Source organism: Acomys minous (assembly GCF_964271855.1).
Source record: "Acomys minous genome assembly, chromosome: 19".
NCBI classification, from domain to species: domain Eukaryota; kingdom Metazoa; phylum Chordata; class Mammalia; order Rodentia; family Muridae; genus Acomys; species Acomys minous.
In genome coordinates, this window is record NC_140499.1 from 32,391,976 (window position 1) to 32,418,890 (window position 26,915).

The following is a 26,915-nucleotide window of genomic DNA, read 5'->3' on the forward strand; positions in this document are numbered from 1 at the left end:
CATTTTTTAAGACAAGTAGCCAGGGGGATTTGTCAGTGGAACATGCCTGCAGATCTCTAACCTAAAGGAATTATTTAAACTAAGGCCCTCTATTCACCATTCTGTTTCTTAAATTTGAACAAAGCAGAGGCTGACTGGATGCTACTTACCAACCTATTTCAACAGCCACTACATAGTCCTTAGCCTATGAGGAAAATAATCCCTACTAGTTCTGTATTCTTGAAATGCAATCCAGTGAATACATTTGAGGCTCAGCAATTCAGAAATCATTTTATTCTCAAAGCACATTCATTAACCAATTTCAAATGAAATCCAGAAGCTAGGCAACCAGAGGTACAGAAACAATTACAATTAACATAACTATAAAAGCAAATATCAACAGAAATAAAACACCATGGAGTACTTAATTGGTTGTAGCTGAAAAGAAAATCAGCAAATGACTGTCCTGCTGTGTTCTGCCCAAGTGGAGACTACCGACCAGAGGGCTCCATATTCTTTACTGTGATATGACTAGGATCCTCCCTTTTAAACCACTCACTGGATTTTAGTATAAACTCTAATGACTGAATGGAAATATATTACTAACAGTAAATGCAAAGTTTCTGTCTTACTTTCTAGAAATTTAACAAAAGCTTACAGAAAATATGGAAAAGTGATTTCATAAAGCCAATAACAATCATCTCAAATTTTTAATAATCATACTTCAAAATTTCCTACTCTATACCACACCCTTCCCCACAAATCTCAGGGAACGTAGAGAAAGAGGGGGAGGAGAGACCGTAAGAATAAGAAGTCCAGGAGGCCTGGATAAGCTGACATCTGGATGTGACAGGACCCGGCACAGCAGCTGAGCCGCCTTCACAGGACAGAACCGCCAGCATTCCAGCTTGAAGTGGGTGGGGTCTCACAAGGCCCCAGCCTGAGCTGAGGAGCTACTGACCACTGATGGCTTCTGGGGAGGGGAGAAGTCAGTTTTCTTCACGAGTGTGGCCCCTGGTAAAAGAACCATGCTCCAGTGGGTGACCCCACACCCATGAGCATATGGGCAGCACAAACTGGACTAGTTGCAGGGTTATTTAAAACAGATAGATAAAAGAACATGAAGCTGGTCAGGGTAAGGGGTGCGCCTGGGAGGGGTTGGGGCAGGGGGAAATACAATCAAAACATTTTATGCATGTACAAAATTCTCAAAGAATAAAAATCATTCTATCAAAAAAATTCCCTAAAGATTTAAAGAAGCATTTTTTTTCTTTAGTTTAAATCACAAGGCCATCTTGGTTCCAATAGGCAGGAGAGCCAGCAAACAAGCAACAACATTACAGACCTTCATGGCGCCTTCATGGCCAAGCAAGCCCTTCCCTGTGTGAGAAGGACTTCTGAAGTGTATGGGATCACGCTGTACGAGCGCGGTTTTGTTTAGCTTATATGCTGAACATTCTGTTGGGCATCTCAAAAGATCCACAGTTAGTGCAAACGAGAGGAGATGACATTAAGTCACTTCCTAGTGTAACCAGAACTCAGGCAGCTGTGAAATCATGTACAGTTTCGCACTTTGCTTTCTGAAGGCTAGCGCATACAAAAATAGATTGACATTAGGCTTAAATCACATATATTATAAGCTTTATTTTAACTGCAAAAATATTTTAGCTACATTTAAGGGAAAATAAACTTACTGAGACTATAAACTGAATATTTCTAGAAGCCCAGATGTAAGAATACTGATTATTTTGCTTGTAAGTGGATACATGCCCCAAACTTCTGACTGTCACTGTAGAAATGAACACACACAAACACCGCTCCCTCTGTAGAGAACGTGCCTCTGTTCCACGCGCACCATCTGGTAAGGCTATGGTGTAGGGCACTCGCAGAATTCCTGTTACTTATCTTTCTTCTTGGCCCCTTTCTTCTCTTCCTCCGTCTGCTTCTCTGTGTCTCTTCTCACACCTGGGCTTGCTGCAGCTCCTCGCCTCTCCCTGTGCGAGCTGTCGGTGATCTGATAGTCCTCAAGGAGAGTGTGTCCCGTCTGCTTTGCGGTTTTCTTCACCATGGCTTTGATGCCAATGTTGTCGATATTGTAGGCAGTGAGCCCAACATTGATAGCGGAGTCCACTGCGTTATGTGTAGCTTCTCCTGCATTGTGCCCATACCTTAAGAAAAAGGGGGTGGGGGGTTGTGGAATGTAACAATGACATTAAAACACACAGGATTTCTAAAACATTCTTCTAAAATCAGTAGGGAATAAGTTAAGTCTGTACCATCCTTGAAAACAAAACCGAAGCTTGGGTTTCAATTTAGTTAAAAACTGTGTGTGAAGATAGAAGAGTAACTAGAAATGATAAAAACAAAAAATAAAACAAAAACCGTAAGCGTAAATTGAAAGAAACAATGTTAATTGTTTGTTTAAATCCCCACTTCACTTACTGAAGTAGCTGCAGGACACGGAACTTCTGGCATCACAAATGTTCCTTAGCCCGTAGCATCTGATTTGCCTTTAGACAGAAATCCTGTGACCTTCTAGCAGCCCAGGAATAGGAGCACTCTAGGACCCTCTTAGCAGTCTGATGCCTCTCATAACACGTGATATTTCTGTGTGCAATGTACTTCTAAAATCTCTCCTTGATGTGTTAAATGAGCGTTTTGTCTCTATTGGCTGCTTGGTCTTTGAGCTGCTACAACAACTGCGACAACGTGGCAAACTCACACCGAGCCCTCAGACTCCACTGTGCAAGCCGCTGGCCATACGCCCTCAGCCAACTCGCCTGTCTTTGCATCTCTATTTCTTTATCTTGTAATATCTCACACACACACACACACACACACACACCTGAAAGTACTTCAAAAATTCCAAAATATGAAGCAACACACTTTGCATGGCCTTCACTTGCCGTGTTTACGGGCAGTGCATCCTCACGTACCGGCTTTAACGGCCCTTACACACAACTCCCCTAACAGGCTCTAGTCTTCTCTTCCTAGATAATCACCCACTCAGCCCTTCACTGCGCTGCAACTCAAAAGGCTCTGCTCGGAACTCCTCAAAAGCAAGGATTGGGTAAGATTATGAAGCTTAGTTTGACTCTCTACTTTTCAGTCAGTCAAAGTTTTCGTTACACTTCATGGACAGACCCCACCACGGAAGGGCAACCAAAGGGCCTGGGAAGGTGTTCTACATCACAGGGTCTGACGTGTGATGGGAACAGAACTGTCCACTGACATCCGTAGAGAACAAGTACTGCAGTGAGTCAAGGTCCCCTAGGGAAGTGCTTCTGCACAGCCTGTCACACCAACCACGTGATCCTCAGCTGTCAATATTGTGCTCAGAAACAGTGACCTGAAATATTTAAAGGGGAAACATCCTCTCCGCCTACTTAATGAAAGCAGGCAGGCTGTGGCTAGTTTAGGAAGGTCTTGTAGGTGAAGCTAAGGACTTTAAATTTTTCATGAAGCAACGAAGGAAAAAAATAAGCAAAAGAATGGGATGGCCAAATGCATGTTTCAGCAAATCTGTCTGACTCGGAGTGGGGTAGGAATACAAGAAAGAGCAGACAGGAAACAAGCTATGTGTCAGACAAGAAAGGACAGGGTCTGTGTAAAGGTGAGAGCACACGAGAGCTGGGGTCAAGCCTATAATGGCAGGAAACTGAGCCTAGCGATTAGGACAAAAAATAGATTTCAAATTTGTTGGTGCACAGGTCTAAATTACACCCACGGGCCTATAGATGACTGTGATGCATAGTTTTATGTCAACTTGACACAACCGAGAGTCATCTGAGAGGAGGGAAACTCAATTAAAACAATGTTTCCATAAGGTTAGGCTGTAGGCAAGCCTGTGGGGAATATTTGTAATTAGTGATTGACGTGGGAGGGCCTAGTCCACCATGGGTGATTCGATCCCTGGGGCTAGTGGTCCTGGGTTAGGTAAGAGAGCGGGCTAATGCAAGCCAGGAGGAGCAAGCTGATAAGTGTCACGCCTCCATGGCCTCTGCATCAGCTCTTGCCACTAGGTTCTGCCTGAGTTCCTGTCCTGGCTTCCTCCCTTGATGAACAGCAATACGGAAAGGTAAACCAAGCACACCCTTTCCTCCCCAACATGCTTTCGGTCATGGTACCTCATCACAGCAACAGAAACCCTAAGACAATGACAGTATCTGTGAAACAAGGAGGCTGGACTGCAGTAAGACTCTGCAAAGAACCCATTACTCCTGGGCAGGGAGTAAGATGAGATCAGTGCTGTGTGACCTGCAGGCTGCCAACCCCCTGGCCTTAGTCAGTTATTACTGCTGTCCATTATTCCTGCTGGCCTTCCCTTTCCTAAATCTAAAAAAAAAAAAAAAAAAAGGGAAACCAAAGTGTTACTGTAACTGAAAAAAATCACTCCTCTACATACTCACCTAAAAAGGCTCAGTGTTCCTACTCCCTCACACCAACACAGCCGAGACCAGGTAAGGGAGCTTGCAGAAGGCATTTGTTTTCCTCTCAAGCATAACGCCTATGACGTCAACGGGGTTACAACTGTGGGAGAGCTGTGCTTCCCACAGGCAGCGAGGTCACCCCTGCTTCATTACACTAAAACCAGCAGAACACAAGTAAACGCTCTCACTCTACTTCTACAGTGTCAAAAATGGGATATGGAAAGTAGAAAGTAAAAAAATAAGAACTAAATTTGAATAGCTCTTATATTCTTCCATTCTGTCACTAAACTATTGTTGGTTCGACAGATAAGATTTCTCACCAGCATGCAAGCAATCTCTCCCTCCAGTCCAAAAATTGGTCATGACTCTGAGGCGCTTCCTGGGACAAAGGCCTCTGGCTATGAGTTGGACACGGGCTTTAGGTCATCTGCCAAGGTGAAGGAATGAGTCTGACAGCAGCCAGCAGGGCACATTGAAGCTAACTCTCTCCAGAGACCTCAAAGCCAAAGCAGTAGAAAGATCACACCAATAACTAGCAGTGAAGCCGTACAAATGCATTTCTGTCCCGTCCACATAATGGAGGAAACAGAAGAGGATCCTCTCTCTAGTCCAATATAAACGTGCAGTGGTGATCACAGCAGTAATGAGCCAATGCTAAGAGGGACGTCTGGTCCAATCAAGTCCTTTGTTTTCCATCAAACAAACACTACAATAATAACTCTGTAGTTAAAAACTAAACACATTCTTTGCATTAATGAACATTTATAAAAATTAGTGGCACAAATCAAAGCCACGAGAGTTCATTCAGGACACTTCGAATGTTCCCTATTTAGAAAACAGTGAGTGAAAACAATAGGTTTATCAGAAACATAACAAAGAGAGAGCACATGAATCTTAGCCATCTGGACTGAGATGATGACACAGGAAAGCCAGTCTCTAAATGAGACCGCACTTACTTGTATCTGACAGTTTGTACAGTTTCTGCAGACACGTTGCTAACGATGCATTTAGCTGCGCATTCCAATCCCTGCCAGACAGTTGAGAATCCTGTAAACATATTTAAAAGTCAGTCTCATGTAAGGCACAAGCCTGCCCCAACCTCTGAGGTAGTTCAGTGCCCAGCCAAAAACACAACAAAAATAGAATAACAAAATAAACCCAGGGCCTTTGGTCACCTTGAACACTACTCGCTGCCACAACCATGGCGCCATCCAAGGCCGATTTCCCGTCTTTGTCTCTCTTCAGAGACTCTGGAACGAGTCTGCTTCCATGCTTCTTGACATGGGGAGCGAGCTCTTTGCCAACACAACTTGCTACTGTGCAGACGCCATCAACTAAACAACCATAGAGAAAAGACTATGAGATTATTCTCTTAATTTCACCACCTGCACTGAACAAGGTTCTTTTGTTCTGTTTTTTGAGACAGGGTTTCTCTGTGTAGCCTTGACTGTCCTAGACTCACTTTGTAGACCAGGCTGGCCTCGAACTCATAGCGACCTGCCTGGCTCTGCCTCCCAAGTGCTGGAGTTAAAGATGTGCTCCACCACCGCCCGGCTGAACAAGGTTCTTAAACAACACCCACAACTGCTTCTCTGCATGACGTCACTGTGTCTGCAGGTGAACCTTGGCTGGCCCTCAAGTGGCTTGAAGCTGTCTGTTGTGCCTACAGAAACTCTGCCCCTTGGACAGACTTCTTTTTGAAAGAAAACCACCCGCTTTCATGTTTCCGATTCAAAGAAGACTTAGTGTCAAAAAGATAACTGAACTTAATGGAAATCCTCTGAAGATCTATACCACTATATAAGAACATTTTAGTGACTGTGAAGTGTCACCTGGGGAGAGAGACACAAGAACCACTGTGTTGCTGGGCTCCAGGTTCAACTGTGGGAGAGGCGAGCAGCTCCGTCCATGCTCTTTCTTTGTCAGAGTGGGCGAGGTATGTGTACATTTAGCCTGCTGGGGACTAGAGCTCCCGTCCAGCCTGGAGGAGGAGGCACAGGCACTTACCCAGGAACTGGCTCACTTTCGCTGCTCCTCCAGTGGCCTGCTTCGCTATGTAGAGGCCCTTGGTGACAGCTGGACTCACTTCCACTGGTTTTTCTTCTGGTTGTATGCGCTCTCGGAGTTTAGAAGCGCCTTTCTGGATTGCTCTGCCAGTAAATTCAGCACCTTTGACTAAACCCCAGCTCACCCAGGAAGCACCTTTTTAAAGGGAAGTTCAAAATTGCAGAGATCAGGGCTAATTAGACCTTCAATCCTTTAACAACGTCAGCAAACAGTGGAGATCGGTAGTAGATACTAAATGGGCCACAAACACAGCAACCGCATACCTACAGCTTCTTCCTGGAATAAATCTTTCTGTAAAATACATCATGAGCTTTTCTATGCCCGTTCTGTCCTAGCTACGTGGTTGCTGGGCCTGTATTGTGACTATCCATCGCTCTAACATAAAGCTGCCCTGGGCCTTGCTCGCCGGATGCCTGGCCCTTCAGCTGTGACCAAGGCCACTGGGTCTCTTGGCCCTGTGTGAGTTTGCATGACTTTATGTGCATGCAATACCTGCAGAGGACAAAAGAGGGTGGAAGACCCCCCCAGGGACAGAAGTTACAGGTGGTATGAGCCACTATGAGGACTCTGGGAAACGAACCCAGGTCCTCGGCAAAGTGGCCAATGGTCTTAATCACTGAGCCATCTGTGGGGCCTGAATGAACCCCTTTCTAACTAAACATACCTTCACATAGGTCACAGATGCGTTTCTCTGGCTGCATCACAATGGGTAGTAGGATCTGCTACTGATCACACTTTTCTATTATCACATCCTGAGACTGATTTCTGAATGTCTGAGGTCATTAAGCAGCATCTGGCAGGAGGAATGAGGTACTCCTGTCCTTCCTACCTTAGCTTAGGCAGCACTTTTCTTTGTGAAATCCCAAGAAATACAATTTGAGCCAGGAAACAAAGAATTAGTTTGGTTTGTTTGTTTGTCTGTTTGTTTCTTAAGAGGGTGACTCTTGCTTGCTTTAAACTAAAGCATTAACAGGGCAGGGATCCTGTTCTTCAATCCTACGGTCAATTCTCTGGAATTCAGGATCTTTCAGTGTGCTGCACCTAATGACCAAAGTACGAGCACACTGAAAGAGACAGACTGCAGCTGTCTCTGGGACACGGACCACACAGGAGGCAGTGCTGGCAAAGGACCAGTGTGGGTCTCCTCCCCAGGGAGGCTTTTGACTCCCAGCCTGAGAAGGCAGGAGGACTAAAAGGCAAAACACAGGGCTCAATTTTATGCGGGGAGAGCAAAGACCATATAGTCCTTGAGGAGTGGGGCAGGGTGTGTGGGTGTGGCTTCTAGGACAGGTGTACATAACTGGTTGGAACTAGGCACTTTAAGGATGCGTGTTTTGCATTTGGCAGCATGCTCCTATCATATGAGTGGGAACACAGTGCCTAATTATCCTGAAAGTGCAGAGGGGAGAGCCAGCAGGGAGCTGTGTCAAGGGCCATAGATCAAATGTGGTTAGGGGCATCTATGTCTAAAGACACTCTCCAGATCAAGTCAGGCAGAGAACAGGAGGCTCTGCTAGGGAGAGGGTGTCGTCTATCTAATGCCAAGCTCAGAAAGGATTTCTGGATCCAGAGACTGCAATCTCAAACAGCAGCATCCTTCCAACAGACCAGTTAGCACCAAGGAGAAGACTCCCATAGGACAAGGGAAGACCTGAGGATATCCACCCTAAAAGGTGTGAGGGGGGCCAGGGGGTCATGGAGAGAGTGCTACTCTTCTAAAAGACCTGAAATTGGTTCCCATCATCCATGCCTGGCAGCTTATAACCACCTCCAACTCTAGCTCCAGGAGGTCTGATGCTCTCTTGTGGCCTTCAAGGATACTGCACTCACATGAAGACAGACAGACAGACATAGACACACACACACACACACACACACACACACACACACACACACACACACACAGCATATATATAAATAAATAAATGTGTCTATCATTCCTGACCTAGAGATTGAAAGTTTGAAAATTTTAACGTGAATTTGAAGAACCAAGACTGAGAAATCACAAACTAAAAGACAATGGAATGAAAAAGTCTATAAATAGGATTATATGAAACTGTAAGAATCAAAAAGGCCTATTCCTTTGTGACTATGAAAAATCAATGGAAATAAGATACACCTGGATACTCAAGGCCTTGTCACCAAGCAAGAGCATGATATAGGCAGAGAGGGTAGAGCCAGAGACACCCAGCCAGCCATAAACATGGTGTTTCATGGCAGCTCCTTAAATTTGTCATGTACATGTGCAGTGATAAATACAGATTATTTCTAGTCATAGATGCATGGTTTGACTTCAAAATATGAGTGCTTGGTAGTTACTTTGACTTAGCTAGATCAAACCTAACTTCTACAGTTCCTAGAATATCCTTCACTTTTACTAAGTTATCTAAATCAAACCTAACAGCTACAGTTTCTGGAATATTCTTCACTTTTATTGACTTAAGGAAGTCAACCATTTGTACTTATACTAGAATAAAAAACCCAAACCATGGCTTCCTCTGCTGGGAGGGGAGCTGAAATCTAAGTGGATAATAAATGACTTTTCCAACAGTTTTCAATCATTTTATCATAAGAAATAATTTTAGAGTCAGGTGCAGTGGCATACACCTTTAATCCCAGCACTCAGGGAGGCAGAGGCAGACGGATCTCTGTGAGTTGGAGGACAGCTTGGTCTACAAAGTGTCCAGGACAGCCAAGGCTACACAGAGAAACCTTGTCTCAAAAAATAAAAAAAAAAAAAGAAAGAAAGAAAAGTAGTTTTAGAATGCCAATGACGATTCTGTAGTTGGGCTTTAGTATTCAGTATCTGGATAAGAGAGGTGGGTAATGGCACACGATGGAGCTCCTGAGTCCTCAGTCATACGTCCTGTGTCTTCTCGTCATGTTTTATGTGCTCCCCAAGCCTGTAAGTGACCTATCTTTGTTGTCAGTCACCTTGAACCCCATCAGATTATTAGTTGTATGAATGCAGGATTGTTTTCTGTGACCTGAAGACTGAATGAGGTCAGCGTGCTATGGAAGGGGCTGTGGACCTACCCTAGGTCAAACTTTATTACCTCAAAGGGAATTATGGGACCTCAGCCTTGGCTGCTCCTGTTCCTGGCTTCTCTGTTTCCGTCCGGCAGTCTTACTAGAGGCCCGAGGGAAAGGAGGCACCCACCTGTGGATTACCACCTCAAGAACCATGAGACAACCTTCTTATCTTTTAAAGGCAAGTATCTTTGGTATTTTGCTGTAGCAGCAGAAAGCTAACACACTTCTAAAGTTAAACAACGATCAGTTATTCATTCTCTTGGGAGGCATCTTAGCTGGTGCTACTGAAGGAACCACTGCAAAACTGTGGATGATAAGCAACAGAGATCTGCTTCTTGTGGCAAGTCCAAGACTGAGGTGTTGGTAGACTCATTCTTCAGGACCACTTCCCGGTTCGCTGAACACCAGGAGACGCGCAGCAGCCTCCTGGGCCTTCAATGAAAACCTAGTGTGTTCACCAGGCTTCTTCCTTACAACGCAACTGTCACTCAAAGACCTCACCTTCTACTTTGTGACTTCGAACATGAGGACTTAGAGGACATGAGCCCCAGAACAGGGCAGCGGGGGCGGGGAGGGTCAAGAGTTGACACTAAGGGGGTTGGCGAGCAGTCCCCACAATACCTGACAGAATGTTGTGGGCCACCTTCTCGCTCCATTCGGGCAGTTCTTTCACTTTTTCTTCTGAACCCGGCTCACAGGGCACAATCTGGCTCAGATTCACCTCTTCACTTGAAGTATCTTTACTCTAAACAGTAAAAATGTTTGAAAATGTAAAGGTCAGTGAAGTACAATAGAAAGAAATTGAAAGTATCATATGATAAAATATCACAAGCACTAACTGAGGTTAGTGAAAACAACCACCTTGTGAGAAAAAAACAAAAAACCAAACCCCCCAAAAGCAGAATTACCGCAAAGCTGAAAAGGATCTGGCCGTACACAAGCTCCCTCTGATGATATCTAAATACGAAACTATACCTGCAGCACTGCATCTACCAAGCTATATTCAAGCTCGCCATGCTCTCACTAGCTTACGACCCATGTCACGTGGATTTTAGGTTGCATGCATATGGTTCTGTCAGATTAAAAGATTAAATGACTCAGGATGTAAGTAAACTGGTTTTAATAGAAGGAAAAAAAAATCCAATTTGAAACCCAAATATCTAGACACACAATAGAAAAGCACTATTTCACTAGACAACTGCCATGACTTTGGTCAACACCCAAAACTCAAAGCCAAATTCATCCATCCTAAGAACCCAGAAGCAAGCTGACATAGACCTCGAAAAGTTCTAACTTGAAAAATCACAGGTTTTCTGTGCCCAACAGATTAAAAGCAAAATGACTTTACAATATACAGATAAGCAAGGGACTGTGGATTTATACAACAAGAAAAGCACAGCCTCCTCTATGGGAAAAAGTTACCTGCTAGTAAATCCAAAGAAAATCAGGGTGTAATATCTGCATCTCTAGGGCCAATGTCTCTAACATAGAAAAACCCCTAGAGACAGAGAAGACTAACAACCCAGTAATAGAAGTGGGTAAAGGAGAAGGATAGAAAGTACAGAGTATCCAACCTCATCCAAAACAAAATGAATGTAAACCACAATGTTCTAAACTACAATATTCTAAAACATTAGGTCTTGGCTATCAAGTTGCCAAGATAAAAACAAAAAACAAAAAAACAAAACACTGACCACCCACTCTTGCCCAGGCCATGTGGAGATGAGTATGTAGTTCCCCTAACTGCATGGGGCCCAGTAGATGCCTGTAGTCACAGGCAGTGCTTAGTCCTGCAAATATTAGGAAACAATAGGACTAAGTTTTCCATATGTATGATATAATGTATATATGATAAAATGTAACTAGAGATATCAACAAGGAGATAATGTTTTACAAGAGTATAAATAGAATGCCTTTTTTCTTCTTCACATTTCAGACAATCCCGATATTCACTTATTTATTAACAGACCCAGAGCAAGCTCTCTGTCAACAAGCAGAAGGAGCATAAAAATAGAAGTATGTGGTCCTTACTGTAAAATAAAAATCTTTTGAAAAAACTGAAGAAGAATCCACACCTGAATACAAGGTGTCTCTTAAAGCAGTGTGAACACAAAATGATCCTATTTGGGCCATGACTGGTTTGTGACTGGCTGTGGCCATGTGCAGCTGTCACACTGGGCCATGACTGGTTTGTGACTGGCTGTGGCAGTGTGCAGCTGTCACTCTGGGCTGTGACTGGTTTGTGACTGGCTGTGGCTGTGTGCAGCTGTCACACTGGGCCGTGACTGGTTTGTGACTGGCTGTGGCCATGTGCAGGTGTCACACTGGGCCATGACTGGTTTGTGACTGGCTGTGGCAGTGTGCAGCCGCCACACTGGGCCGTGACTGGTTGGTGACTGGCTGTGGCAGTGCGCAGCCATCACTCTGAGCCGTGACTGGTTTGTGACTGGCTGTGGCTGTGTGCAGCTGTCACACTGGGCCGTGACTGGTTGGTGACTGGCTGTGATGGTGTGCAGCCGCCACACTGGGCCGTGACTGGTTTGTGACTGGCTGTGGCTGTGTGCAGCTGCCACACTGGGCCGTGACTGGTTGGTGACTGGCTGTGATGGTGTGCAGCCATCACTCTGGGCCGTGACTGGCTTGTGACTGGCTGTGATGGTGTGCAGCCGTCACGCTGGTGGAGACTCCCTTCTGCAGCTTTAACTTGCCTTTTTCCCACGCTTTCCTTTGTGGCGTGCTTCCTTGCTGCCTTGGTCTATTGGAGAACCTGAAGAACTCGACTGCCTGACATCGGTGCCAGAAGCTTCCTTCGGTGGCTCAGAGGGGTGTCTTGCTCTCCCAGGGATTTGGAATTCATCTTCTCCTTCTGCTCTATCCCAGTTGGCCTAGAGCATAAAGGGCTAGGCTTAGCTCAGCCAGCCTTGGCAGACATTCCTCCAGGTACACCATGCCTTGTGCTCTTGACACACATGTTCACATGTTCAAATATCAGTGTCTGACTGCATAGAATATTACCTTTGCTATGGTGTGTGTGGGGACCATGTGTGCTGATGCTCTGGAGCACATGTGACAGTCACAGGACAGTCGTGGATGTTGATCCTCACCCTCAAACCACTGCTGTTCAAGGTCTCATGACTGCTATTTGGCCTAGCACACCTTGGGATCCTGGAGATTTTCCTGCCTCTGCCTCCCCACCAAGCCTCCCAAGTTCAAAAGAAAAGGTATAAAAGACAACCATCCTCAGGTGTTCATGTAAGTTAGCACTAAATGGATGCTGCCACCTTTGAATTTAGTTAATGCAATAATAAATCTGAGATGATACAGCAGGATGAGAATGTGTTCAAAGGCAAGGAATGAACAAAGCACGTATATAGCTGCTCTGTACTGCTGGAAGGCACCTGAGTGAGCAAATGCTCCCATGTAAACCCAGGGCCAATCCTGCTAGCTTACAATAGCACAGAGGCAAAAATAAAATAGAGCAGCATCTTGCAACCCTGCAGTCTAGTTAGTTTCTCTCTTTCCTAACACCTGACAACAAAGGTCCACAGAGGTGAGTGCAGGGGTAGAATACTGTCCTGGGTCTGTGAACAGCAGCAGGTAGCATGGGGGTTACTCTTCTCAGCCTCACAGGATTCAAACTCTCCATGGAAACAAATCTCTGGGCATACCTGTGAGGCATTACTGAACTACATAAACTGAGACAGGAAGACCCACGTGAAACCAGGGTAGCGCCATCCCATGTGGCGGGGTTCGAGGACTGACTGAAAGGAGAGAGGGATTTGAGCAGCTGCATCCCGCCCCCCTCCTTCCTGCCTGTGGATGTTACAAGACCAGCTGCCTCACGGTCCTGCAGCCACACCCCACCCAACCTCATGACAGATTACAATCTCCCACCTGTGAGCCAAAAGAAACCTTCCCTTCCTGAAGTTGCTTTTGTCAGGTGCTTTGTTGCAGTAACAATTAACTGTTATAGCAGTAAAGCTGGAATGTGCCCAGAGCCACTCAGCCATGCCCCATCCTTCACACACTCCGTCCTATGGACACACAAGGCAGTGCCATATGACATGGAGGTTATGTGTTATGGTAACACTGGTTACATAATTAATTCACACCCAGACACCAACATACATGTCTACCTAGTTGTAATTTCCCCACATTCATCTGTTCTTGCTCTTGGCACCCTGACATTTACCACAGTTTAACTGGCTAATAAAAGAACCCAAATACCTGATGACTGAAGCAGAACAGGAGAGTACACTGGCATGTTATGTTGTCAACCAAACTTAGGGGCAAGTAACCACCAATACTCATAATTAAAAAAAAAAAAATAAAGGAAACTTTAATACCCTTCTTTAGCTCACCTCCTTAGCAGACAAAAACAAAGTCAGGGCAAACAGGCTAACTAAGGAGGGTTTGCAGGTTGACTTTTATGGCTTGCTTATGAAGTGTCCCCGCAAAGGTTCCAGTGCTACAGCCTTGGTCTCCATGGGTGGATCCTGTCACTCATAGGGATTTCCTTGTGAGGGTGCGGATGTGAGTCAATGGAGTAATGTGCTGACACGCGTACAACTGAACGGACTACTGAGACCTGGCAGAAACCGGAAGGCGGGCCTGACTGAAGGTAGAGTGTCTCTAGGGGTGCATCTGAAGGGTCCATCTAGTCTCTGGCTCCTTCCTGTCTCTCTCCCCCTCCCTCCTGGCTCCTTTCTCTCTCTTCTCTCTCTCTCCCCTCGCTCCTCCCCTCCCCTCCCTCCTCTCTCTCTCTGCTTCATGGCTGACATGAGGCGAGTGGTGCTCCTCTGCCATGACCTCCTGTCATGTCTCTGCCTTGCTAACAACCTAAAAGTGCAAACAACCATGGACTAACAGCCTTTGAAAACATGAGCCTAGTAAGTGTTTCCTCCTCTGGTGACAAAAAGCTAACATGCACAATGACTGTGTATCACTTTTTACTTGGCCTTCTTTCACCAAAAGAGTAAAGATCATCTGTCTACCAAAATCTCTGAGATACCACTCATATATATCCAAATGTACTAAAGCAGAACTAGCTTCAGAATTTTGTACTGTAGGCCAACCTCACTGTTAACAGGGGTCAAACAGGCATCATTAGCTGGGTGTGGCCACCTGCTGGCTGTCAAATGAGAACTTCAGTTCACACGGCTGCCCTGGGAGCTGGACGTTAAAACGGTCCACATGTTACAGTAAGAAAACTAAAGGCAGAGCAGGTCAATAGCAGCTGAGGGGAACAGCGACTACACAGGACAATCTGAACAGCCAATGGCAGACGATTCTCCTCACTATGTCATGAAGATGGAAAAAGGTCTCCTCCAAGCTTATTAGAGGCCTGTGAAAGCAATGGCATTCACGGTGAAGTTGGTTTACCCAGCAATCCAGGTTACCTGGAGTCGAAGGTCAGACATTTGTCTCAACAGATCTTCAAACAGCTCTCTGTCCTCTTCTGGGAGCTCAGAGGACAGAACCACCCCTACAAAGCACCCTGCGGCTTGTAACATGGTGTCTGGAAACATGTAGGCTCCCACGGTGCACTTCAGAACTGGTGACCTATCAGGGACCAGAGGGTACAGCCAGTCACACACCTGAAAAAGTCGGATGGAAACAGAAAATCAGTGAATGGATCGCCACGAAACTGTTAAAGGCGAACATGTCAGGGCTTTATAGACCAATTTAAGTAAACCCTCTTCTATCCACACAGAGTGCCCTCCAGGTGCACTTGTGGTGCACAGTGTCCCATCATGTACACACAACACGTGTTCTTCACCTACTCACCCCCAAGAACAGTTAGGTCACTCCCATTGTGAAAATGTTGTCTCACAGTCATTTTACCACAAGAACCGAGGCACAGCCAGGTCTCTTAAGTTTCTCAGTACTAGAAGCACAGCTTGCCTTCGAGCACATACTTTGTGTCAGAGACACAGTAATTATTCAATTATGTTTTATTTTTGCGAATTCACAGAGAGCCTGATGTGTTAGACATAAAGCTGAGCTCTGGTGTTGGGAACAAACAAACAAACAAACAAAACAAAAACTTATTCTAAGTACTACCATTTCCTTTTCAGACTGCATTTAATCATAGGGAGAAACTAAGTTCAAGGTCCCAGGCCCTAGAGGAACTGGGGACTTCCCAATAGCTGAACCGCTACTGTAGTAAAGAAACAGTTGTCCAGGTATCTCAGGGACAACTTGTAAGGAGACAATTGCCTGAGTGCAGCCACCTCAGGGACAACTTCTCCATGTTGCTAGCAGGGTCAACTAAGTTCATGTTCCCAGGCCCAGGGACCTACTCCTGCCCTGATTGGTGGAAACTCTCCTGCTCAACCTTTTATGTCTGAATACAATCCCTTCAGGGTTGTAGTTCAGCTACCGAGTCTGTTCTGTGGCCCTGATAGGTCAGTATGGGCTTGAGCACAATAAACTTTTACTACCTGCATTGATCTGGTGTTTGAGTTGTGCTGAATTTAAAAGGACCCCACAACAGCTGTGTATCACTAATTGTGACATCAAAGACAAATGATTCTGAGTACTACGTGGGAAGGTCAGTTTGTCCCAACACAGAGACTTAAGCTCGTATCCTGGCTATCTAAATCAGGATTCCTTAATGTATTCACTTCTCCTGTATTACACTCCTCTAGCAACTAAAATATAACTGTCCTGCCGTCTGGACACTGTCTACCATAAAGAAACCCAAGGGATCAGTGTATTGGAGCAAGGGAAACTCAAAACGCACCGCCTCCTCTTGACCAACAGAAAATGAATGTGCAGAGACTATGGCTCAAGGCTGACTCCTAGAAAGTGCCTCACAAACATTGTCAAAAAATTTTTTTTCTCTATCTCAAAAGCCATTAACTTTTATTGTAGTAAAAGTTGGGTAGATTAGCATAAAGCTAACTACCATAGTTTTAAAACTACAAAGTGATGCTGGGAACCTTATTAATAATGATCTTTAGAGCACGGGAAATTTTTACCTAACGTATAATAGTTGCTGTGTTATTACTTCCTGTTTTGTTATTGGTTGTTTGTTTTGTATTAAGTCTTTGAGCACTGCTACAAATAGCTAATATGTCAAGGACAGCCAATTAAACTTGGGGTGCAAATCTGCTTTTTATTTAGGACCCAAAATAAGGTATGCAAAAGGTTAAGAGCCAAATTAAATAGAGTAAGACAAGGCACACTGCTGATGAAGTCAGGGCAACTCCACAGCTGAGATCCGGCAGCCAAGGGCCATCTTTCTGGGGCTCACTTACTGCTCCTCCACTTACAAGGACCCAGAGTCCTCAGAGCCCATGACTACACTACACTGTTAGCAGACTGGCAGAAGCTCCCTGCAGCCTTTCCCAGAACCTCGGGCTTCTTAAGACACTTCAGTCAGTCAACCCTCCTTGTCCAGTAATGAATCTTTCAACTATGGCCAAGAATCTGTGTTCCGCACCTCTGATAAGCTTTCAACTGTTGTTAACTGACTGTCCAGTTGGCTTCCATAAGAACCAGGACAAAGCAGCATTAGGACTGCAGACGGCCAGCACCTGGCTAAACTACTTTATCTGACTCTGGGTAAAGGCAACTGCTCTGTTTAAACAGTGATCTCTCTTCAGAACAAACCCACTGAGCGTACACCGTGCCCAGCTTCAAGAACCTATCTGCCTGCACCTAAGTCAGCCCTTTCACACCAGACTCTTGCTGGGTTATGCATGAAGATGCCATTAAGCCCTCAGCAACATCCTGACACACATCTTTGTTTCAAATTGGTTTTTACTCCTGGAACCAGTTCTGGTCAACTATCTGCAATTCTGCCCTCTAGACCAAGGCTTCTGAGTCTTGGCCTGACTGAAGTGTGAGGACAGATCATTTTCCTCCTGGAGGGGCTGTACCTGTGTCACGTACCGGTTTCTCTGGCTGCTCTATTTAACACACCAGTAACTACCACTCTCAGCTACTGTACCGGCTGGTTTTGTGTGTCCACTTGACATGAGTTAGTGTCATCAGAAAGGAAGGAGCCTCAGTTGAGGAAACCATGAGATCTGGCTGTAAGGCATCCTCTCAATTAGTGATCAATGGGGGAGGGCCCAGCCCATGGTACATGGTAGTCCAGGGTTCTAAGCAAGCCATGGGAAGCAAGCCAGTAAGCTGCCTCCAGGTTCCAGTCCTGCTTGAGTTCCTATCCTGACTTCCTCCAGTGACAGTCTAGGATCTGGAAGTATAAGCCAAATAAACCCTTTTCTCCCAACATGCTTTTTGGTGGTGGTGTTTTGTCACAGAATTAGAAACCCCAAGACAGCTGTGATGAAAACACTTTCAGACGCTGTCGAATGATCTCTCAGGGGGTAAAACTGCCCCTGGCCATTTCCAGGCCAGTTCAGACCCTCAGGTGGGTCCTGATAACACTTGTGGATGTTAGGTTACATAGTCAAATGAGTCATATAAATTCCCCTTGAAATTTAAGTAGCTGTATTTATTCTTCAGATTAAAAAAAAAATGCTCTTAGGTCCTAAAATCAACCACAAATAAAACCAAACCAAACTTTGTATCATGAAAAACAATAAATCCCAGCAAACGCAAACATGATGTGTTCAGAACTCAGAAGAATTGATCATCTGCTCTTATCCTGAGCATACTATCTACCAACAAAAGAAAGCGAGATATTCTACACATTTCCCGGCTTATATTCACATGTTGTTTCGAAGGGCTTACCTGGAGAAACCCAGGAGGGCGGTTCAGAACTGTATCCAGAGAATTGTCCAAGAATCTCACGATGCGCAGGTACCCAGGGTATGACGGAGCACTGACCTCTCCCGCAGGGTTTACAAAGAAGATCTGCACTCCATTCGGTATCAAAATCAGCTCGTCCGCATCAAGGCCCAGGGTCTCAAGAGGGGGCGGCTGGGAACGGCTCCTATAGAACTCGTCACCTACCGACGAAAACTCCCCAGAATCTGTTCCATAGGACACAGTGTAGTGGCCCTCGGCAGCCTGCGGGGTGTAGGCTGGCGGCGCTTCCACAGGGCAGCTAGGCGAGGGTAAGGACAGAGCAGAAGGCCCAGCGCCTGCACCCGAGGCACCCCCATCTACTTCAGCATGCTGCGGGGCTGAACTATCTGACTCGGGCTCTGGGGACTTCTTGCACGTGTCTTTAGGGGGGAACTCTGGGTATAACTTGGGCACATCCTGAAGGTCGTTCCGAAGGGAAGTGGCGAGGCCCTTCTCCAGGATCTCTAGCCTGGTGCGGACGTTCTGAAGTGTTTCCTTCATCTTCTGCTGCATCTGTCTGGCGGACTCCCACGCAGGGCCCGTACGCCCTGGCTCCGCAGCCGAGATGCTGATGCCCCTGAGCAGGTGCCCGATGCCTTGCTTATAGTAGTTCTTTGCTTCTTCCTTCTGCCCTAATTCGTCCGTGTTCAGTCCTTTATTAACAAACGTAAAGGCCTTCTCGTATGCTTCCTTGATGATCTTAATTTCAGTAGGCTCTCCATTTTCTGGTTCTTGCTCCATCTCTGCAAGACAGGAAACATCGCCTGCAATTACCCAGGTAGCTCTCTGTGGACTTAGCCCCCATCCATGAATGTATTTCAAGAGCAGTGGCCTCACTTGTCTCGGCCCTGTTCGCTACTGCATTCCCAGCCCTTCACAGATAGCACGCAATAAGTACTTGATGAGTTGATAAATGAATGTTCTTGGTACTAAAATACTGTAGAGGGGGCTGTAGAGGTAAATCAGAGTTCAGCCCCAAGCTCCAGGGGACCTCTTCTGAACACCCTAACCCCAGTGATGAGGAGGTGGATCCCTGGGGCCCTCTGGCAGGCTGGTAGTCTACCCCCTCAGCCTAACTTAAAACAAAACGACTTCCTGAGGAACACCACCCATAGCTGCCCTCTGTCCTCCAATACATGCATACATCGTAAAAATAAGTAAGTGAAATAAAGGGATCAACAATAGGAAATAAGAATAAAATTAGATAAAATTAGAGGGTTTTTTTCCCCCTAGAAGCCTCAACATGTGAAATGCAGAATAGAGAAAAACAGATGGGTCAGGTGGAAGAGTAAAACAGAAAGCAGACAAATCAAAATCAGAGGCACAAATTCCCAGGGTTAAAGAGATGTGACAGCGGCTGGAAGGCAGGCTCTGTGTGCAAGGTGGACCTCAGGACAGGTGCTGGCACACTGCGCTGCTTCTGGTTTTCTCACTTGGTGAGTGGAATCCCAGGACTGAGGATGGAATTCCCAGGGTATAACTATTCCCAGAGGCTTGTTCTGACTGGAAGACACTTTGAGAATGCATGTGGGAAATAAACACTGACACTATTTGCTGTGTATCTAAGTTTTAGGGGAGATTTATACAGCCCTGGGAGAATTCAAGGTTTACTTAGTAAAAATGAAAAATTGCAGAGATAACAATCAAAGCAATTAGTAACTCGAGGAAAAAGAGATGCCAAACAAAACCAAGACAGTCATCAGGAAATATCCTGCTTCAGTTTTTCTAAGTGTCGTAACATTTAAAATAGTAGGGGCTGGAGAGATGGCTCAGAGGTTAAGAGCACTGACTGCTCTTCCAGAGGTCATGAGTTCAATTCCCAGTACCCACATGGTGGCTCACAACCATCTATAACGAGACCTGGTGCTCTCTTCTGGCATGCAGGCAGAATGCTGTACACATAATAAATAAATAAATCTTAAGAAAAGAAAAAGAAAATAGTAGATCTTGATGTTTTGAGAATTACAAAACTAATACTAACACAATAATGCACGAAGCCACGCTGAGAACAGGCTGATGGCTGGGACGTGCCTTTGGGAGGATGAAGGAGCTAAAGCCTTATCGTCACTAGTTAGCTGCAGTGCCCAAGACTGAAAAGAGCAGTGATGTTAGCACAGCATTGAGAGATATAGAAACACCAAGAATTGGGTCAGAAAATTGATCCAAGCTGCCTCTGCAAGGAAGGAGGCAGGTTGGCTTACAAAGATACTTAATTCTTTATGTCCGTGGTGAAAGCTGAATTACTTACTTTACAAAATAAATACAAGCTTTGTAGCAGCCTTGTCCAGAAGGGTTATACTGTGGGCCACAAAATTTTTATTTTCCAGGAACCACTAACAAAGTAAAAGGAAACAGGTGAAATTTCAATGGTAGCTTTTATTTATGTAATATATCCAAAGTATCCTGACTTGTAACCAGTATAAAAATGAGGTATAGAATTTTACTTTTCTTTGTGATGTGCCATACAAAGACAGCCCACACTGTGCTTAAAAGTATCTGCCAAGCCCAGTATCTCCTACAACAAACACTCAATTGCCTCATGTGCCCCTCTCGGGCACTGTGGATCCTTACAGCTTCTCAGGACAGGAAAGAGAAAAAAAAATTTAAAAAATTAAAAAATTAAAAAAAATCAAGGGACAGAAGAATGCCTACACAATGAAGGCACCATGGACTTTAGTAGTCAGACTTTCTAGAACTCAAAGACAGGCCAACAGGTGGCCCTATCACGCAAAGACTTCATGGTAGTGGACAAAGCACGCTCAGCCCTCAGTTCAGTAACTACTGTATACAAGCGCCAATATAAAAACCCGCATTTGCCCTACCCTGATGTCACTAGTGAAACCAGCCCTGCACCTCCCCTGGAATTCCATCCTGCCCTGTCATCACAATGCCTCAGGCTTCCACAGATCCCAACCACTTCTCTCCCTCCAGAAGCCACAAGGCATTCTCAGTCCTGTCCAGCCTTCTGCCGGTGTGGTCCATATAACGCTAGGCTGCATCCGTGGCCATCATTTGTGGCCGTCCTGGGCTGCCGTCGTGTGGTTTCTGGGCAGCAGGCTGGACTGTGTGCTTGGAGTAAAACAGGGAACCAGGCAGTGCCCAGGCATATCTGTAAGGACAACTGTTTACTACTACACGTCCAGAAAAGATTGAGAAGTTGTTAATGACTTCATATGCTCTAATTCTCAATGATGGGAATAAGAAAATTCTTTGGATTGCCAATCTGAAGTAAAAATAAACAGTTCTTTAATTAGCTTAAGAGTCAAATCATCAAATCTTGAACCAATACCAGCTATAGATAACAGTGGTGGACTTTTAACTTTTAAACATTCTTTTTCTATCTTTGTGTACCTCTGTACACAAACCTCTGTATGTGACATGCTGTCGGACACGTGCCTGGGGCCTGGGAGGCCAAAGGACAACTTTGGGTGTGTCACCTTGTCTGAGACAGGGTCTTTTGCTGGATTTTGCTTTGGTTGGTTTGGTTTTGGTTTTTTTTGGGGGGGGGGCAAGATTATAGCTTTACACAGGCTTGATGGGATTTGAACTCAGGTCCTCAGGCTTAGTGTTTTACCTATCTCCTTGACTCTGTTTAATCATTTTAATAAAATATTTAAGGAATGCCTACTTCAAACATGTATGTGTATATAGTTCAATTTGTACAAGCATAAGTAAAATTCTAAATCAAAATACTTGGAAACACAGTTCTACTCCAGGACAGAGCAAGTAGCAAGCAATGGTGCCTAAGGGAAACAGCCAGCAATAGAAGTTCTAATGCCAGCATGCCTGGTCTGTTACAAAAGAAGGGGAAAGGGAAAGGTTTGTTATTTAAATTACATACTGATAAGTTACAATTGCAGACATATATAGGGTACAAAGTGATAATGAAGTCTGATTTAGAACTATAATGATTTTTTTAAAGATTTGATTTTATTAGTTTTAGTTATGCATGGGGGGGGGGGCACACCTGAGTGTGTGTACCCAGACGCACTGGGTCCCCTGAAGTTGGAGTTAGAGGCAGTTATGGCACAGATATGGGCACTGGGAACTGACTTGGGTCCTGTGCAAATGCAGTACATGTTAACTGCTGAGCCATCTTTCCAGCCCTATTATTCTGACTTTAAAAAAAAATTTAGAATGATGGAAGACAGCTAGTTAACTTACTCGTCACCCCAGATATGACATTTTTTAAAAACTGAAAGCAGTAAAAAAAAAAAAAAAAAAAAAGAAAGAAAGAAAAAAAAAATGAAAGCAGTTTGAGACTTATCTCTTGCTGACCCATACAACAGTCCATGATTAGCTACATTCAGCAGATTAGACTAAGATCAAAAAAAAAAAAAACAGACCATCACTTACTCCTCCCATCCCTGCAGGAAACATGGTGAGGACTTATCCTCACCAATTCTGGCTTGCTAGGGGACTGTGTGTTTCAGATAGCACGGCGCGTGGGCCGCAAACCACATTCCACATAATACAGAGGTTTCTTGTTTCAAACAAGTCCTCCACAAACATCTATTAAGACAGTCAGGACAGAGTGTGAAGCAAGAGCAGTCCCCTCTGAACTAGGAGCACTCTCCTACTGCCCCATTATTCGCTTAATTGCTTCTGTAAATTTTAAAGACAGCTGCTTAATTCTTAGATATCCGAGATCATTTTACCGAGATAAAAAATATATAGTAAAAACTAGAAGGCAAAATCGTTAAGCTTATTCTAATACAACAAAGCAAACCTCAAGAATCCTCAAAAAAAAAAAAAAATTACCACAACCAAGGGTAGTAACAGAGCCAGCCGTACACCACGATGCGCGTCACAAAACCACGCGCACTCCCAGAGAAAACTTTTTCCAGACGTTGCAGTTAGGCCTCAGGGGGATGCTGGATGCCAGTAACCAGTGTATTCCAATTAGCAAATACCCGCGCCATTCATTTCCAGTGTTGTGGTTTCTGGCGCTTCCAGCTGCCTAACTTTGGGCAAGCTGTGAAGGAGCGAGAAAACCAGCGGAGTTTGGAAAAGTAACCGTGGAGGACGCACACTAGGGATGGCCAGGGATCAGGGATGGGAGGATTCGAACCAGGGATTCTTGGAGACCAGGAATAGGACTGACACCTTGAGACAAGCAAGGATCGGGGTTGGGAACACCCACACCAAGGATGCGCGGGGTCTCGGGGATCTGCACCAGGAGATGAAGCAGCCCGGACCACCGACGGGAAGACCCGCCCCAGCGATGCGCGGGTTCCTGGGACAGGGAAATCTAGGACCTGAGCGCCGCTCCCCGGGCCAGCGCTGTAGGAGATGAAGGGTGGGCGAAGGCTCCTTCAGGACTAGCTGGAATACGCTCAGCAGGTCTCCTGGAAACTTCTCAGGCAGAAGGGCTCCCTGCAAGATGCAGCCATGGTCCGGGCCGCAGCCCCTACCGCCCGCGGCGCGTCCCGGGGAGGGTCCGGCTCACAAAGCCCCCGCGTGACGCCCTCGGTGTCCGGCCCCGCCCACGCGTCACCACACCCGCGCCGAGCTGAGCTTCTGCCCACTCTGACCTTCCAAAGGCACGCGGGAGGCCAGCGGTCCGCTCGGAGCCCGAGAGCCCACGGAGAAATCGCTGTTGCGGGATTCAGACACCCTCCTGCCCCCGCCAGGCCCAGGCCACGTCGGACCGCGCCTGCGCACTCCGTACGGGCCGCCCAGGGGCCGCGGAAGGGACCCGCAAAGCCACGGCGATGACAGCCTCCGGCCGCCAGGGGGAGCCCTGGGTCGTGCACTGAGGATCTGGAAAGCAAAGGTTGCCTGGTACCTGGGAACCTGGCCTGTCGTCCTGAAGTATTTATTTGTAACGTGGGGGTGGGGAAAAGGTCTGGGGCTGGAGAGATGGCTCAGCAGTGAAGAAGAGGTCATTATTTCTTGTTGTTGTTGTTGGTGGTGGTGGTGGTTTTTCAAGACAGGGTTTCTCTGTTTAGCCTCTGCTGTCCTGGACTCCCTTTGTAGGCCAGGCTAGCCTCGAAATCACAGCGATCCACTTGCATCTGCCTCCCCTCCCGAGTGCTGGGATTATAGGCATGTGCCACCACGCCCGGCTTCTTATTTGCATCTATAATACATAAAGAACACACACCTCAGTAACTTATAAAAGCAACAATTAAAGGCAAATGAAGCATTTGAGTAGGTATTTCTTCAGACAAGATACACAGACCACCAGAAAGCACATAAAAGCTGAGTCTTCACCCAGGCAGTGGTGGCACACGCCTTTAATCCCAGCACTCGGGAGGCAGAGGCAGGTGGATCTCTGCGAGTTTGAGGCCAGCCTGGCCTACAAAGAGAGTCCAGGACAGCCAGGGCTACAAGAGAAACCCTGTCTCGAAAAAAGCAAACAAAAAAGTCTTCAGGCTAACTCAAATCAGAATGAGGTGTGACTTCTGTCTCATTAGAATGGCTGTCATCATTAAAACATGAGCAGCAATGGGTTTGGCAAGATGGTTTTACAGCCCTCCTGCATTACTGGTAGGAATGTTAAAGTAACCAAAAAACAGCCTAGCAAGTCTACCCCAAGTTAAAATTATTCGAGCAAGTATTCATTTTTATCCTGAATGCTTGTAATAAATATAATACAATAAATACAACACAAATAATTGTATAGTTATTATAAAACCCCTTTCACTCTCTTGACACCCTTTGTTATCACCCAGGTAGAGTGTCAATGGGGCATTGTCTGTGCTAGGCTGGAGGTGTATGTGTAGCATATCTCAAGTTAATTTAAGTGGGATGACCAAGTCCACTGTGGGCAGCACCATTTCCTAGGCAGGGAAATTGCACTGGGCACGAGCAAGCACACATTCATCTTTCTCTGCTCTTGGCTGTAGGTGGGATACATCTAACCGTTTGAAGTTCCTGCTTCATTTCCTCACAACAGTGGACTGTCACCTGGAATGGTGAGTGCAATTAAAACCCTTTCTCCCCTTAATTTGCTTTATGTTGAAATATTTTCTCACAGCACCTAATGAAACTAGGGGACACTCTTATTTATTTTAGATAAATGAATCAGACAAGATTTTATAACAGCATCCTACACTAATTCTTTGAACTGCTTCCAAATTATATGCTCCAAATCACTTTACGATGTCATATCCACATTGTGTGTGTGTGTGTGTGTGTGTGTTTTATGCAATAAATCCATCCATTTCTTCATGCAATAAAATCAGTTAAATTACTTGACTACAAAGCTAGTTGCTACCAGCTAATTATAGTAATTCATACCCTTAGTTTCTAGGAAATACTTCAAAATGGCTTTACAAAGATTGACAAGGTGGAGTGGTTGTGACCTGGTATTTCTAGCATCTTCAATTAATGTCTTCTTCATTCTCTAATGGTTTTGAGAGGAAGGAATCACACACACACACACACACACACACACACACACACACACACACACACTTGTAGCCATCCTCATCCCCAACCTAGCTTCAGCAACATGTAAGAGAGGTAGGAGGAGCACAGCTGGGACCTTTCTCTCAGGGAGGAAAGCCCCCAGCTGCTGGCCTTGGAGCCTGCTCTTGGCTGGAGCAGCCTGGGGTAGTTTCCATCTCAGTGACCTGGAATGAGAAGAGACAGAGGGAGAGGAAAGGAGGGAAGGAGGGAAAGATTGGGTTCAAATTCCAAAGACTTCTGCTGTTCTTACTGAGTTGTAGATTTTTTAAGGGAGGTTTGTTCATTTGCTGCATGCTCTTAGGCAATTTGTAGAGACTTGTTGGGGACAGGCCATATGGCCAATGTTCAGCCATCTTGTCAGAGCCTAGGTTCCTATTTCTCCAGCAGTCTGTCATTTACCAGAAACCAGCTGACCCTGTCATGGTTCAGAAGTTAAACTAAAGATAAGATTTAGACAGAGCCACCCTGTTGTAGTTTAGCAGTTAGATTAGATAAAGATAGCAAAATATTTACTGTGGCAGAACCTTGTGACTTGCTTGGAATTCCTCGCATCTTGAGATAGCCTGCAGCTGGGTTGCCATAACAATAGGCTTCCCTGCCCCCTGCCTTATAAAACCTTCTCCATGAACAATAAAATTTGAGAGCTTGATCAAAGACTTGCTCTCCTTCTTCATGTAGTGTGTTCTGTCCTTATACAGGAGAATTCTCCTCCCGAGCGTTAGTCGAACCCCGGCAGGCTGGGTCAGAGACTTAAATTTAAAATAATACTAGTCTTTTCTGGGGGATCTAAAGAACCCCCAAAGTGAAAATCCCAGTATCCCACATTTTAATTCCTTCAATGAAAAGTATGTAGCAAATCTAAAATCGGGGTAAAAGTTTCATCTGAGGTGCTATCCTCTAACATCTTTGATCAATTTTATAGCTCCAGTAAGTATTACCTTCTATTTTAAATGCTCAGCATGATGTGTATTACTTAGCTACCCACGGGGGTTCCTACTTTGCACAGGCTTTTTCTAAGCCAGCTCCAGATGCGTGCTTTGTGGTCATATGTATTTTTGGTAAAATCCAGGGTGCTTACCAGTAAAAAAAAACCACTGACTCTCCAGTTGGCCTTGTTTCCTGCCCTCACTGTCAAGATGGATGTGGGCATTCGAAGATAGGACAAGAAGTTAAGTTGGATGTATTGTTCACCTTTGCTTTGTGAGCTATATTTATGTTTGAGAGGGC

General features: G+C 45.4%; 1 protein-coding gene across 6 annotated transcripts; it reads right to left on the bottom strand.

The window, feature by feature from the left end:
• Positions 1 to 243: 243 nt before the first annotated feature.
• Positions 244 to 23,965, bottom strand: SPART (spartin). 6 transcript variants are annotated; one of them, XM_084769806.1, is made up of 10 exons: positions 23,807 to 23,934; positions 20,521 to 20,605; positions 18,216 to 19,015; positions 14,909 to 15,106; positions 12,218 to 12,394; positions 10,131 to 10,254; positions 6,417 to 6,611; positions 5,585 to 5,743; positions 5,366 to 5,456; positions 244 to 2,147 (listed from the first exon to the last, which is right to left on the bottom strand). In XM_084769806.1, exons 3-10 carry the CDS (start codon positions 19,011 to 19,013, stop codon positions 1,877 to 1,879), a joined length of 2,013 nt encoding a protein of 670 aa, XP_084625932.1. In that variant the 5' UTR covers positions 19,014 to 19,015; positions 20,521 to 20,605; positions 23,807 to 23,934; the 3' UTR covers positions 244 to 1,876. The 6 variants fall into 6 exon arrangements, with proteins under 6 accessions (XP_084625932.1, XP_084625933.1, XP_084625934.1 ...); XM_084769807.1 differs by lacking the exon at positions 23,807 to 23,934 and adding an exon at positions 23,531 to 23,704; XM_084769808.1 differs by lacking the exon at positions 23,807 to 23,934 and adding an exon at positions 23,416 to 23,434.
• Between the last annotated feature and the right edge of the window lie 2,950 nt (positions 23,966 to 26,915).

Bases quoted from the DNA above. Each gene is read 5' to 3' on its own strand.
- SPART (XM_084769804.1), bottom strand. From the start codon at position 19,013: ATGGAGCAAGAACCAGAAAATGGAGAGCCTACTGAAATTAAGATCATC. The intron at 15,107-18,215 runs GTAAGCCCTTCG...CGACTTTTTCAG, and splicing joins GCCCTCCTGGGTTTCTCCAG to GTGTGTGACTGGCTGTACCC. The intron at 6,612-10,130 runs GTATTGTGGGGA...CCCTTTAAAAAG, and splicing joins GGCCCACAACATTCTGTCAG to GTGCTTCCTGGGTGAGCTGG.